The 16,072-nt window shown below is 47.2% G+C and overlaps 1 protein-coding gene across 1 annotated transcript in view; it reads left to right on the top strand.

Moving 5' to 3' along the window:
* Positions 1-1,264: 1,264 nt before the first annotated feature.
* LOC309624402 (chondroitin sulfate proteoglycan 4-like) overlaps positions 1,265-16,072 on the top strand; it is a gene marked incomplete at its 5' end in the record, with an annotated part of 191,283 nt that continues 176,475 nt past the window's right edge. The window contains 4 exon segments of the mRNA XM_082382581.1: positions 1,265-1,313; positions 1,316-1,492; positions 12,880-13,043; positions 13,379-16,071. Coding sequence (XP_082238707.1) covers positions 1,265-1,313; positions 1,316-1,492; positions 12,880-13,043; positions 13,379-16,071 — 3,083 coding nt within the window.

Genomic DNA, 16,072 nt, shown 5'->3' with positions numbered 1-16,072 from the left:
ATTTTGAACCTGGAGGGAATTTACAGATCATTTAATCCAACCCTTGCATTTTATAGGAGAGGAAATGGAAGCTGTCACACATCTAGAGGCACAACTATCACTCCCACCCACCTGGTCCAGGGTTCTTCAGCCTCAAGAAAATCAGCACGACCATGGGCAGTGGGGGGATGCTGAAGATTACAAATATGGATAACGTATGTAGTCTTCAGCAGTACATACAGCTAAGGCCATGGAAGGAAAATGAGACAGCCCTCCATCCTGAAGGAAAGATTAAAAGATGGCTCATTCTCAGGAGTGTGTCTAGCCAGAGTTGTTCAGAGACTGGCCAGAGAAGCCCTGTGGGCCTAGTTGGGCTCCCAGGTATAACAAGACTGTCCAGTGAGTTCTTACCATGAGCCAGACACCATGCTTAACACTCAATCCTCACGGGCTGGATAAACCTCACAACCCACCTATGAGATCAGCATCATTACCTTCATTTTACAGATGAGGAGACTGAAGGTGGGACAATTAAGAGGTTTGCCCAGGGTCACATACCAAGGTCACTTATTAATATCTGAGCTGGGATTTGCCTTCACGCCTCTCAAGGTACCAAGCTTATGTTCTTAACCAGGGATGACATTTGAGTAGAGGCTCCCTGGGGACACTGGTGACAATCTGCGGCCTCTCTGGGCAATCTTGCTCTGCACTGCTTGTGCTTTTACATTTATGTGGATACCTGAGCCTGCCAGGAGAAATTCCGCATGCCTGGATCAGCCCGGCCTTCCGACACCAGGCACAAGCTACACAGAGCCAGTCCTGGGTGGGGTCATTCTCTGTGCTAATACATTCCTTGTGGAGAGACTTTCCATTTGTTTAGAATTTGAACGTGAGAATGGTAAAGCTGGAAGGACCTTAGAGATTTGGTGCAATCTCCATGTTTTAAGAAGGAAAAAACAGAGGTCCAGTTTGTGTTTAATTCTTATTCATCCAACACGACTGCTGGTGCCTATGCACCAGGTATGCATTGGGGATTCAGCAATAAACAGGGGCTCACTCTGGTGCCTTAAAGCCGTCTGAAGTAGGGTCCTACCTCCGCCAGGAATGCTTCTCCCTCCAGCCTCCATTCCTCAACAGCGCCCGCTCTACACTCAACTCCACGGCAGAACTCGCCGGGCAAGGCGGGGGACGCGTACTCTCTGCTTACCGACCCTGCCTGGGCGCTGGGGCCCCGGAGCGGGCCCTCCTCGGCCGCGCTGCGCACCCCGGAGCCGGGCCGAGCGTGATGGGGCGCAACAGCTGCGGGTTGCAAGCGGCTCTCCCCGCCCCAGCCCAGCCCCGCGTTGGTTGGGGGCGGCGCCCCCTGGGCCGGCTCCGGGTCCCGGTCGCGGACGGGGAGGGGCCGGCGCAGGTAGGTCGGCTGCCGCCAGGGAGCGAGCGCGGGGCCGCCGCGGCGGGATGGGGTGGCTCGCCGCCTGCCTGGGGTTCTGCGGGGCGCGCGGGGCGCTCGGAGGTACGCGCCCCACAACCTCCCCTCCCCGTCCCTTCCCCGGCCGGCCGCGCGCGGAGCCCGCTAGAAGAGGGGAGGGGGCGAGGGCGGGCGGCTCGGGGGGCGCGGGCGTGGAGCCCCCTGTACTCCGGGGGCCCCGGGAGACGCCGCGGCCGGGTGAGCCCCGCGGCGACCGCGACTTGGACTCTCAGGCCCGGCCTTCGGGCAGCCGCGGGAGGGGACCTCTCGGCCCTGAGCAGTGTCTCCGGCTCCTCCGCGGAGAACTTGCGACTCCCGCTCCGCGAGGCCCGGCCCCTCGGGTCCCGACCAGTTCGCGAGCCTCGGGGGCGGGCCCTGCGCCGGCCTCGGCCCGGCCTTTGCCGCGGATTGGGGGTTTCAGGGCCGGACTCCTGGTGTCCCTCGCACGGGCAGAAGGAAGGCTTCCTGCTGTCCTCCCGTCTCATCCTTTTCAGCCCTGCTCTTACCCGGGCCCTTTCTCGGCTGCACGTGACCGTCACGGGGGCCTTAAACTCCTCGCCGAAATTCTTGGGTAGCTGGCCTGTTGTTCCCTAAGTCCCTCCACGCGTCCGCTTACATTTTCTGGACCTGCTTCGCTGGAAGTGCTTTACATTTCCATGGCGCTTTTCAGAAGTCAAAGATGACTAATAAAAGCATAGTTATTGAGACTTTTTACATAGCTGAGCTCGACACTTGGACGTACCCCCTCCCCCCGCTCTTTGAGATTTACTTCAGTTTAACAAAAGACTTTTCGAGACCAGAGAACACACTCTCAATCAAAGGCCTTGTAAATCTTTGTGGCATTCGGATTCAATTCTGAACGCGTATTTACTTCACTTTAGGCGATTTCACGAGGAGCTTTGGGGTAACATTCCGGTGGTGGGGGGAGGACGCCTCGCTCTCACCCCTGGGCGGCCCTCCTTGCAGCTCCTCCAGCTCTGCGCCAATCCTGATGTTTGGGGGCCCTTCCGAGCTCCTCCCTCTTTATCTTCCTCCTTTCTTCCTGGTTCTTCCTCTGCCCCCTCCCCGGCCCCTTCCTGCCCTGGCGTGCAGGGTGGATGGGCCGGGTACTAGGGCCCAGGAGTGGGGACGGTGTGACGGTGGCTTTGAGAGGGAAGCTGCTGGTCACAGGCCGGGGAGACCTGAGAGGGCAGTGAGTGGCACTGGGGGACACATTGGATGGCGATGGGGCCTGAGCCGGGGATCCAAGTGGTCAGTGCAGAGTGATGGAAAGCCCATGGCTTTGGAGTTAGGTGGACTTGGGCTTTAATCTGGGTGCCACCATGCATTCTCAGAGTGACTTTGGGGAAATTACTTCTGTTGGTCTTGATGTTGCATTTGTAAAACTGGGATGATAATCACTTCTTCAGAGAGACTTGAGTAAGATATGTGTAAGACCTGCTTGGGAACTACTTGATAAATGTTCATGTCCCTCCTTTCCTCTTCATCTGTGCAGTTAACTTGGGCGTGAGGCAAAGAGCAGCAGGTTAGGTATCCATTGAGGGGTACAGAATGTGGTTAGAGGAGAGTTATTGAATAAAGAATCACATAGCATATATAATTTAACATATATACTGTTCTTCACCCTTGGCGCTAATAGCATGACAAATATCAGATACCGAGGTCTTACCAAAAGCTGCTTTGGGGCACTTTTCTTGAATAGCCAGATGTGTAATCTAAATTTAGGTTTCTTCCTTACCTCCTTGGGTAATTCAGGCTGTTGCTTTGAAGACTCTAACTGTCAAAGACTTAGGTGAATGCTGCTTTCAGTCCTTACAGGACACAGGGTGATGTGTCCTCAGGGAGTCTCACCACAGCAAGAAGTCACCTTTGTCTGGTAAGCAGATTGTCTCAGTAAGAATATCTGTAGCACACACCCCCAGTATATCTCTATTTGTAAATCAAGTCTCAGTACTACTGTCACTAACACTTTTCTCAAGGTATAATATACTCTTAGCTCTAGACCCGTGTTGTCAATAGTTCAATGATTTCTCATTTTTTGACTACCTTCTTATCAGATCTCATTACTGTATTATTGCTTTGACCTTGTAACAGGGCTAATGAGGAGCTTGTACAGAAAGAGGAGAAAGGCCAGCACCACCAGTTCCTTTGCATTTACTGGTCCTTGCGTTATTTGTATATATCTTTAATGTATGGCTTGTTTGTAGGAATTGTTTTAATCAGTTGATCCTTTGTGTGAGGGTTTGTTTAATTACAGTGAGATAATATAATTGTAAACCCAGTTAAGCAGGCAAACCCGCGTGTGGTGTGTCACTGAATGGAGAAAGAGAGAGGGAGTGAGGGCACCACTGTCCATCCTTCCACCTTGTAGAACTCGCGCTACTCCCCTAGGGAGACTTGTGTACCCAGCACACAAGACACACTGCCAGTCTCATGCCACCTGTGGCACGATGCCAATCAATCTGTAAAGTAGAGATGAATAAAGCCTCAGTTCTTATTTTTTAGACTAAAATAACCCATGAAGTTGTAATTACGTTTCCTTCTGGCTCTGCAGTGACTACCTTGGCACGCCACTTTGTCATTTCTGCCTGAAACTGTGGTGCCCAAACCCAAAGGCTTCCAGTGGCCCGACAGTCATGGTGAGCCAAGCAACGGTGGTGTGGCAGGAGGTGACGTGGAGTGAGGGAGCTGGGAGCTGGAGCCTCCACACCCTTCACGGTGGTTGTGCTGTGGGAATAAATAGGTCCCAGGACGGCCCAAGTGGCTGAGTTTTCCAGGGAAGTCAAAAAGTCCAGGTTTTTATTTAAAATGTCTTTTATTACAGTTTAAAAAAAGAACTATAGAGGCCATACAAAGCACAAACAAAACTCATGCCTTCTGCTTCTGGGGTCCTTTCTAATGCTACTGCTTTATTTACCTCTGTATTCTGTATACTTAGTCCAGTACCTAAAAATGATAGGTGCTCAATAAATATGAGTGACTGAGTGATAGAGCACCCCTGGGAATTGTGGTAGGCAGAATAATGTCCACCCAAAGAAGTTCACTTCCTAGTTCCTAGAACATGGAACATGTTGCTTTATATGGTGAAAGGGACTTTGCAGATGTGATCAAATTAAGGATTTTGAGGCGGGGAGATTATCCTGGGTTATCTGAGTGGGCCCTAAATGCAATCATAGGGGTGTTATAAGAGGGAGACAGGAGCGTCAAAAGAGATGATGTGATGGAAGCAGAGGTCGGAGTGATGTGATTGCTGGCTGGGGCCCTAAGCCAAGCAATGTGGCCATCTCTAGAAGCTGGAAAAGACAAGGAAACAGATTCTCCCCTAGAGCTTCCAGAAGGAATGCAGCCCTGCAGACACCTTGATTTTAGCTCAGTGAGCTCCAGAAATGTAAGACAATAAATGTGTGTCATTTTGAGCCATTAAATTAGTGGCAATTTGTTATAGCAGCTATGGGAATCTTATAGAGGGAGTGTCTGTCCTAGTAAAAGAGATCATATAAAGGGCCATTTAATTCTGATGGTCAGAAGATGGCAGTGCCATCAGAGAGGAATGAGGAACTGGGAGCTTTAGGGAAGGTTTTGTTCCTGTGCCCAGTGAACCTGGCTCCAGCACTCACTCCAAAGCCTGTGGCCGGGCCTGGAAAACTCCCAGACAGCGGGGGAGCAAACACAGAAATGTATAAATGTCACATGTGGAACATTTACGATAGGACACAGGCTCTGCGGTCACTAAGGAGGGAGTCGTCAGCTCAGCCAGGGGTGGCTGGGGACCAGGAGGACAGCCTCACTGCTTCATTCCAGGAGGTGCTACAGCAATCTGCAACATCTACAGGAGTAGCTCCCCCTGGAGTTGTGTGGGACGCAGTCTGCATGACCATTTGCAGCAGGCCTAGAGACTGCCCCATTGAGAGGGGGTACGGGCAGGGCAAGTGCTGGTTTTCTCTTTGCAACCTGAGCAGTTGGCATGGAGACTGATGTTTGGGGGATGAATGAAAAATGAGAGGCCGGTGGATCCTGTTCTGCATTAGCAAGGATTCCAGGGCTGTGGATTGCTCAGGCTCTACCTGGAAACCTAAGATTTCCATCCTCACGGTGGCCCTGGGCCTGCTACCGGCTTCTCCCACACCCTCCCAACTGTGTCAGCAACACATTTAGCATAGAGATGTGATGCCAGGGACCCCTCCCACCCTTCCAGTCAACTGCCCATCCTGCAGCCTTGGAGCAAGTATCTATTCGCTCATTGATTTTCTTTCCCAGCTTAAATTTTAGTGGACCTAACTCTCGTGGGAGAGACTCTTAGAACTTTCCCTGTTGGGATTTGCTTTCAGTGAATAGAGGAGGTCGGGTCTCCAGGGCATGTTAGATGTTTGTGCTAATTTGTTTCATATTTGTAAGTTTTCTTCTTAGAGTGCTCTGGATAAAGTTAGTTATGTCTTGAATAAATATTCAACTTCAGTTTGACAAAGCACATGCCGTCAATACCATAGTAAAACACTGTCGAAACTCTTAAGAATAGATTTGTGGGGCGAAATGTGGCTTTCCTTTCCAAGTGAAGTTATTCCACTCAAATGATACAGCATGAGTAAGATCTGTTTTATAATGTTAGCCCTCCTCTTAGGATGTCATCTTAGGAGTTTGTATAATGCACGTACTCTAGCAGAGAAGTTTTGTTTTTGTTGCTTTTTATTTTAATTAAAAAAAAATAAGCTTCTACACTTACGGTGTATCATCTGTAGAACGTATTTGGAAGAAAATCAGTACATAAAAAGGCACAATATAAAATTACCAAAAATACTGTATTATGAAAAAGCAATTCTAATTTTCAGTGAAAGCAAACAGTTCTGAAATCTTTCTTTGAAATACTCTCCTAATTAGTTTCCACCCTACTCATGTTTTGCCCTCACAAGGTCACCAGACTGATCTTTCTAAAACACAGAACTGATATGTCTTTTCCCAACTGACACCATAATGCTTCCTTACTGTCTGCAGAATAAAGTTCAGCCTTCTTAGTACGGTTTGTAAGCTGCCCCCCACCCCAGTAAGTGGACCCCTGCCCATGGGGATCCAGGCGGTCAGTCAGCCATTTGCTCCCCAAACGTTCATTGAGAATTTCTTGTTATATATACACAGCAAAACAACGCAAAATGAAAGCTCCCCTCCCAGAGTCCGCCTCTTAATAAGTGGCTACCCAGCCAGAAATATGGAAATTAATCTGGATTGCCCCCTCGGCCTCTTCTTCCCTCTTGTGACAATCCCACTTTTTAAATATCTCCTGAACCCCCCCATCTCCCCCCCTGTTTGCTTTCCCACACCCACCATCCCCTTGAGTCCATTCTCTGCCTTTCAGCCAGAGTCAGCTTCTAAATTGCAAGCTGACCATCTCATTTCCCTGTTTGATCCCTTTACGGCCCTCTTTCGAAAGCGTCTGAACTCTTCAGCTTGGCCTTCCAAAGCCATCATTTACGGAGTGCCTAACGTGCCGAGCACTGCTGCGTGTACGGCCAACTGAGCGGTGATCGAGACCAACAAAGGCTCGGAGTCTTATATTCTGTTCGGGGTGGTGTGGTGTCGGGGCTGAATAATAACCCAGAAAACAAATTAAAAAGGTAATCAGATTATAATAGGAGCCTTGAAAGGAGTAACCAGGCACTGGGTGTGTGCGTTTGCAGGTGGGCATGCATGTGTGTGTGTGTGTGTGTGACTGTACACACGCACCTGGAACTGAAAGTTCAGGGCAGGCCTCAGATGCACGCAGTGGTGTTTGCCCCTGACCCCTCTTGCCTCTGCAGCTTCTACCCTGGCTGCCCCCTCCTTATACTGTGCTCAGCCAGACTGGGCTTTTGGTTCCTTGCAGTCACCTCTCTCCTATCTCTCCCCCCTTTCTTTCTCTCCTCTTCCCCTGCCCCAGCCCTCACCAGCTCTTCCTAGCAGCCAGTGCTTTGCCTGAAGCGCCTTTCCTCCATCCACCCTCCTTGACAAGGCCCAGTGCTTCTGTGGTGGTCTGCATTTTCCCAGTTAATAATCAGGCAACTGTAATTGCTTTACTTACAGTCTTTCTCAGTCACCATTGAATCCCCAGGACCAAACAAGCAGTATATGTGGACAGAATATGCACATGGCATGGGACACTGAAATCTGCCAGGGAGAGACGCTTAATAGTTAGATTGTTCCTTCTCTCATACCGCCACTGGACCCACATCAAGCTTCTGTTGTACCAACTTTCTACTATCGCTCGGATGCACTCTTCTTTCTGAGCAGCTCTCTCCTTGGATAGATTGCAAGCCCCTTTGTCTTATTAATTCTCCAATCCAACCCATGATAGTACCTGGCACATAGTAGGTGCCAAAAAAACTTAAACACAAAACCAAAATCAAACAAAAAGCCAGAAACATATAGTTTGGAGGAAGGAATGGGAACCAATTCTAAGATAGAATGAATCATATAATTACCAACCTGGAAGAAATTACAGAGAAATAGTTGTTAACTTTTATGCAAAGTATCTTACCGACCTCACTACCAAACTTTGGATTCTATTCAAACATTTCACCTTTTATCTAAGCACACAAAACCAGGAAGTTGCTCTGATTTTTGTTCAGCTTGATTTGCTACATTCCTATAAAATGCCCAATCACACCTTTTCCTTCACTGCAGGTCGAGATCACCTTTCTTTTTCTAGGAACCAGTTTTACTTGTGCTTCTATTGCTTTTTATTGTGATTTTGAGGTATTTACTAGGGGCCACAAAAATTAGGCTCAGTTTGGAGGTATGTGAGGACCCGAACTGGCTTCAGGCTGTCAAACCAGAAGTTTTAAGCCTGCTTCCCTGTTTTTCCCCTGAGGCAATGGAAATTTCTAGCCACCAGCTGAGACTGGAATTGATTTACTGCCAGAGGTGAAACGTGGGAAAATATAGGGATGTTGTTTATTAAGGTTACTTAGTCATTCTCAGCAGTAGATTTTATGATTTAGAAAACATTTCCTGGTTTTGAAAACTTAACAATACACCCTCTAAGTCTGTCAGAAACTGGAGTGGGGGGATTCAGTAATGGGAAGGCCAGGAGGATAAACTAGGATAGCTAGTGGGTATGTAGCTGCTTCTTTAAACTGTATGACCGTGTCCCTACATTCTAGTTTTATTGAATTTAATTATAAATGGCTGTTTTTAACGAGAGAATGGGAGCTTATACATATCTGAGAAAGTCTGTAAGAGATCATGTTCATCTCTGTATCAACCTCGTATCTTGGTCAAAACACTGGCTTGGTGATTGGGAATGCTTAGTTTTTGTCTTAGCTCTGTTTCTAATTAACTGCTGACTTTACATAAGTCCATAAGCTTCTTTAGGCCTGAGTTTACTCAACTATAAAATGAGGGTTTACTAGGTTAGTTCAGTTTGGTTCAGTAAATGCTTGCTCGCTACCTACCTAGCTTACACTGGATTCCCTAGAGAGAGAGGCTTAGGGAGGGATTCTTGTGTGAGTGAATAACTGAGTGAGTGCTACCAGGAGAGAACTGTAAGGAAGTGAGGGAAGTAGGATAGGGCAGGAAAAGAAACCAAGCGAGGATGTGGTCTCATCTCAACCTGATCCCAGAGAAAGCTCTGGAATATGAACAGCAACACAGTTTTCTACATACTTTATACACCTCTTTCAGTCATTGGCTAGAGGTTGTACCCCGGGACAGAGGGTATAACTTCACTGAAATTTCTGGATAACACAGTTAATCAGCTGGAGGATGTGTGCACCAACCTGTTAAAAGGGATCTAAATGGAACACCAACAGAATCCATTATACCACCTGTGTGCCAGGCACCGTTCTAGGTATTGGAGAGAGGAAGGTAAAAAAGATATGGTCCCTGATCATAGGAAACTTATGGACTAGTGCAGGAGCTAGATGAACAAACAAGTAATTTTAATACACCATGGCGAACACTAGGACAAAGGAATGCACAGTGTTGTAGGAACAAAAATGAGAAGCAGACATTGCAGGTTGGGATCCTCAGGAAGCAGAATCAAACATGGAGATGAACATGCAGGAACTTTATTAGGGAATGTTCTTGGGAGCAAGATTTGAGGAAAGGAAGAGAATAGAAGAGAAGGGAACTGGATTAGGAAGAGGAGTCCACCTGCCATGTAGTCTCAATGCAAACAGCTGAATTTGTGGGGAGCTCTGAAGATGCTGGGGGCTATCTGCCAGCAGCATTCATAGCAGCCAGGGTAGAAAGAAAGTCCTTTGTTCTCGAAGGGTAGTGGGTGCATCACGGAGTCCACCATGGTCCACCCCTTGCATCACTTGGATCCACTTCATGTAAATCCTGGGAACGGTACCTGAGTGATAATCTTCATGTTCCTCCTTATCCAGTGATTCCTTTTACCCTCAACTGGTATTTCTGCTGGTCTCAGTGGCCACCTGATGATGTGACTCAGACCTTCATCCCCGAGGGGTCTGAGCTCTTGTCAACGCACTCTTCTCAGGACAGGGTGACTGCGTTTATTTACTGACTGCCAAAGAAGTACCAAGAGGCATCCAAGGGGACCACATGGACACCCAGCATATTCTTCTGTGAGCCTGTTGTGTAACAATAGTTCTACCCCCTCCTGATGACTCAGGCTCAATTACCTGCCAGATGAGGCATTTCTCTTCTTGCCTGCTAGTTCCTTGATATAAGGAGACTGAAATGTCCAGGCAGCAGCTATAACTTATCATATAGAGAGAATCTTGCTGTGTCCCCTGGTAGAAGCATTCCCCTTTGGAAGCCAGGAGCTTTGAAACCGTGGATTTATGGTTGATGGGGATGGGAACACAAATTCCTTAAGTGGGTCACTGAGAGTGACGGTAAACAAGGCCACTCCTGATCTACCCCTTGTTCTCAGACCCACAGCTTATACTTCTGGAGACATAGCAGGAGGTGTGTAAAGATTTTTAATTTAAAGACCATGTAAAGATCTTTCACTTAAAGTGTAGATTATGTCCTGGAGGGTGGAACCCCACCCTGATAGAGTATTGCTTCTGAGCTGGTGATTCAACCGTACCTTCATCAGGCTGTTCCCACACTCTATCAGGCCTGCAGCTTCAGTGGTGTACTATGTGATAGGACCAGTGGGTCTCAGGGTCTTAGGCCCATCACCACACCTCCTTTGGAGTAAAGGGTGTGCCTTGGATTGATGTGATGTTATTCGGCATCCCGTGTTAGTGAATTAAACACTCCAGAAGCTCTCAGAGTGGTGCCTGGTGCCGCCCTGCAAGCAAGAAAAGCGAATATATACCCAGAGTAATATGTCTGTTTTTGTTGAAATGAATCACTGGCTATTCCAAGAAGAAAGGGTTTCATTGACATCACCTTGCCACCCCTCTTCAAGGGATGGTAACCTACTGGGGGTTTGGTGTTGGACTCTGTGGGAGGCGTGCTGGGCATTCAGCAGTAGCATCGCTAGGGAAGCCATGGTCACAGGGGGCCCAGGCTGTTGGGTGCAGGCATAGACTTCTCCCTCACCTCCCTGGCTACTTCATCACGTACCCATTGTGCCAGCGTAGGGCTGGCCGATGACAGAGGCTGGCTGATGGCAACTGGCCAAGTCATTTTGTCTGCCTGGTTGTTTAGTGCCTGTGGCGTGGTGGATGTTTCCTGGTGGACATTAACATGCAATATGAAGATCTTCCCGCTTCCTGCTGATGCTCACGCGTCTATCCCAGACCTCCTTGGCCCTGCTCGTTCAGTCTTTCTCATTCTAGACTCCTGACCATCTGGCCGGGCTGTTTGCTACTACCTATCCGTCTTTCTTTATTCTAACCTCAAGCCTCTTCTCTCTCCATATAAAGTGGGTGATCAGGTGTACCACTCACAGTTCTACCTTTTGGAGAATTTTCCCTCAACAGTGCTTTTCATGGCCACCCCTAAGAGGAGCTGTAGTGCAGTTGGAGTGCATTTTCAGCTTGCGTGCATGTGATGAAGCTGACTCAGCCACGAACCAAGCTCAGGTGTTTTGCCTTCCACCAGCTGGTAATAAGGGGTCCCTCCATGCAGCCAGATGTATGAGCTGAGGAAAAGGTGCTGGCGCAAGAATGGGGATGACATGGCGCTCCAGGCCACCGTCTCGTTGCGCCTTCTCGTCCTATTCATGCTCGATCCTGGACGTACCACTACCATCCCTTCAATCTCTACTTCCACCATCCGTCCGTCAGAGCAATTCTGTCATGTCTCACTTAGAGTGGGTCACTGCACTTTCTATGCTTCCAGGATCCACCTTAGCAGTGAGTTCACACCATTTCCAGCAGTCTGTCCCAGCATGTTATATCCTGCATCCCTGGAGAGTGCCCCCAAATCTAGTATAAACTCTCCCTTTTTCAACTTTATGTTCCTGCCCCCTTGATCAGGTACCATCAGTCCCATGTGCATTCCCCCAGCTGCTGGCACTACATTCTGGGTAGGTCCCGCAGCTCCATTAGGGTCTAGTCCTTTTTCTCCCATATCAAGCCCAGCATGTCTCCGCACAGGTTATATCATGACTTAGGCTTTGTTTTTGGCCTAGTGGTCAGGAAGAGAGATGGGAGTGAATCTTCAGAGGTTACATGTTCCTTGTGGGGAGAGGTTTCTGCATCCTCTTTAAGCAAGGGGAGTATCACCTTAACAGGGGAATAGGTCTCTTCTTCAGGCTCAGAGGGTTCAGAGGGGTCTAGGGACCCAGGATATTTGAATGCACCAATCCAGATGTCCCCATTCCATTTGTCAGGGTTCCATTCTTTACAAAACAAGGCCATAGACTTGTCAGAGGTAGCCTGACATGGTTGGAACTTTGACTTAGCTTGATGCTGAATACTCTGATGATTAATTCCTGGGTGGGAGTCTCAACTTCCCCTGCCCACCCACTGTAGGAGATGAGAAAGACTTTATGTACTACCATGGAAGCCCTTTGGCTGTCACATCTGGCTTGTAATTGTCAACTAATCTCTCCTAGTTTTTCCTTATCTTTTCCAAAGCTTCATTCAGACTTAGCAATAGACACCCAATTCCATTGTCCTCATAGTTACTACTTGCCCTATATTTCTCGTAGGTTGATATTTCAGTACTGGCTAACATGTTCCCTTCCACTGTTACACCAGTTCACTGCCAGTGACTTGGGATTAACCCCTGTGGAAGGGAAGGAAGCAGAACTGGGTAGATGGAGAAGTAGATTTGCAATTCAGTTTCAGTGGAAGCCTCGACCACCCACCCTTGAGAGTTCTGAAGAGGGACTGACCCATCAGAGGTATCCTGAGTTGGAGCAGGAGAACACTGAGACTTTATTTCCCTATAACAGATCTGTGGGCTACCCCAGGAAGCAGGTGTGGGCTTGCGCAAGGCAGCTGTCTTCAGCGGGGTCTCTGCTGAAGGGAGATGACAATATAAGTGGAATAGTCATTGTGTAATAAATTTACTAACTTTTTTTTTTCCCCCAGCATCTTTTTATGGTGAAAGCTATGTGGGGCTCAACATCATAGAAGTTTCCTCTGAGTTATCTCTTCAATTAAAGTTTCAAACCAGCAAACCACAAGGATTACTTTTTCTTGCAGCTGGGGAAAATGACTACTGTATAATAGAACTTCTATCAGGAAACTTACGGGTAAGATTAAAAAAAAAATCTTTAAAAATATGTAAGCCTTTAGTTACTGGAGGGGAAAACAGTGAGAGAAAAGAGAACAAGATAGCTATCCATTTGATTACTGTTATTTCACTAGAATAAAATCAGGTGCCATATGTAAGTGTTGAGATCTTTTCCAATTTTATCAGCATGTCTTAACTGTTCCAACTCTGAAATTTCTTAACCTCAGTATGCAGTCCATAAATGTGGGAAGAGTTTCCATGTCCAAGTGTCTCTCTTTCTCTTGTGAATGGCCTTGTTTTCTCAATAAAACACTATGAGATGAGATTGATTAATTATGATTCTTTCTCTTTCAGGTGAGAGTTAATTTGGGGACGGGTGAACAAGTGCTCCTTTCTGAGAAAAGACTTCGTGTGGATGACTTGGTTTGGCATTTAGTGGAATTGTACTGTTTTAAGGATAGTATCTCTCTGGTTATTGACAAGCATTATGAGATGACTGGCCAGATCACCAGCGGGATGTACAGTTTGCCCTGTCGGCATGAAATCTACATAGCAGGCCACGGTGGACTTGATGTCCCGTACCTAGATGGAGAGAGCCCCAATTTCCGTGGATGTATGGAGGATGTGGTGTTTAACCAGAGGGAGATCCTTACATCCCTTAGATCGTACCCTGGTTTTAAGAAAGTTTATGAGGTGTCACTAGGATGCAATGATGAATTTTTTGCAGCGGAGGATGAAGCCATCAATTTCTTTAGCTCCAGATCCTGTGTCACCTTCCCAGAATGGAGGGTGCAAGGGGACGGGCTATTTGAATTTGCTTTGCAGACTGGAACTCAACAAGCCTTGCTTTTATTTCAGTCAGGTAGAGAAGGAGATTTTGTTGCTTTGGAAATAGTTAAAGGTTTATTGAAGGCTCATGTAGGAAGGAATAAGAGTAACACCACGCTCTCTTCTTTTTGCTTAGTTAGTGACAACCAGTGGCACGTTATTCAACTCAGATTCACTGAAAGGTATCTGGACCTGATGGTGGATGAACAGGGAGTAAGGACATTGCTGCCTTTACAAAGCAAACCGTTTGTATCTGAAGGCCCTCTCTTCGTGGGAGGTCTTGATAGCCGCAAGGGAGAAGAAGTTAAAAGGTTAGAACTTGCCTCTGTGCCTAGGAAATCTGCTCAAGGAATCTCTTTCAAAGGGTGCTTAAGAGGCTTGGAAGCCAACTCAGAAAAGAAAGCATTAAAGGATGCCCTTATTTCCAAAGATATATCTGCTGGGTGTAAAATGAAGAGTGGTGATAACAAAAACCCTTCTGTAACAACCACAGAAAAGCTGCTTCAGGCAGAAGTTCCCCTTTCCACGGCCGACCCTGAGGTGGGCAAGCCTATTCTTCAAGAAGCCATTAGCTATTTCTTGGTTCTGAATAACTTGAAGGTCGAAGAAGGTGGGCAAGCCGTACTGGAACAAAGGCATATGAAGGTGGATGTGGAGTTGAAGGATTTGGGTGTCCATCAGTCTCAGATACGATTTAAAATAAAGGAGATGCCTACTCATGGGTTCCTTCGATTAGATGTTTCCCCCAAACAAGAAATGGAGAAGGCTTTTACTCTGTTAGATTTGGGGCAAGGAAAAGTTTGGTATGTCCATGACGGTTCAGAAGAACCTAGGGATTATTTCACATTTTCAGTCTCTTCCAACAGCAAGAAGGAAGTGCCATTATATCTTCAAGGACATGTTTCATATGTGTTTAACATTATTGTCATTCCAGTAAATGATCCCCCAAATCTTAAGCTCCCCGAAGGAGACTTGCTTCTCGTGTTTGAGAATTCTAAGAAACGACTGACTCCAAATATCATACATGTGTCAGACCCAGACACAGATTCCTTGAGTCTTAGTTTCTCAGTTCTTGGCAACTTCAATTCAGATGCTGGGTTTTTAGAAAACACCAGTGATCCTGGGAGAGCCATTAACGGTTTTACATACGGGGATTTAAGAGATGGCAACATTTTGTATGTGCACAGGGGCCATCGGAACTCCCGGATCCTTCTGAGAGCAAGTGATGGAGAGCTGGTTAACAATACAGTGGTGTTACGGGTCATGGCTGTTCCTTGGGACTTTGCAGTGGCCAACAGAACCAGTGTGGTCGTACGGCAGGGTGGCACGGTTCTGATTACGCAGAGCAACTTGTTGGTGGAGGTTAATGGTGAAGGCCCTGAGGTGGACACCCGCTATGCTATCACTCATCCACCTCGGTATGGCCAGATTCAGTGGCAGGGGTCAAGTGGCGAGTGGAAACAAACTAGTACCGTCTCTCAGCGTTCTGTTGATTGGGGTCAGGTCCGATACTGTAGTACATTCAAAGAATTGCAGCTAGAAAATGTTACAGATCACTTTAAATTTAAAGTTAACATAGAAGGAAAAAGCAGTGAAGAACTAATGTTTCCGGTTATGGTACAATGGCTGAAGTTTACCCTTCTGAAAAATGTTCCTCTTGAGATCAGTAAAATAAACAAGCACGTATTGAATTCTGATCATTTGCAGGCTGTGACAGAGGGTGTGGAAGTAGCTGAGAGGGAACTGCATTTTAAGTTACTGACCCCACCTAAGAAAGGAAAATTGCTACTTGGCACAAAATTTCTAAAAACAAACTCAGTCTTTAGCCAACAAAACGTTACAGACTCTAAGATAAGTTATGAACCACAGGGGAGGCCCAGGGAACATTCACAAGACACTTTTAGGTTCTTGATGGTTGCAGAACACATCGAATCAAAAGATTATACGTTCAGAATAAATTTTAAAGCAGATAAGAGGGGCATTATTGTAACGAACAGAGGATTATTTGTAAAAGAAGGAGAAGAGAAATTAATCACAAAATTGGAATTATTTGCTCAAACCTCGGACAATCAGACTTTCCAGTATAAAATCACCAAGAGTCCTCAACGTGGGAAGCTGAAACTGATTCGATCTTCAGATTCTCTGGGAAGTCATGACAGTATCACCACGTTCACTGATCAAGACATCTTGGGTGAGCGGCTCATGTATGTGCACGATGAC

The sequence above is a fragment of the Balaenoptera borealis genome (assembly GCF_965194805.1).
Source record: "Balaenoptera borealis genome assembly, chromosome: 2".
NCBI lineage: Eukaryota > Metazoa > Chordata > Mammalia > Artiodactyla > Balaenopteridae > Balaenoptera > Balaenoptera borealis.
This window is presented reverse-complemented; position numbering and strand designations above follow the sequence as displayed.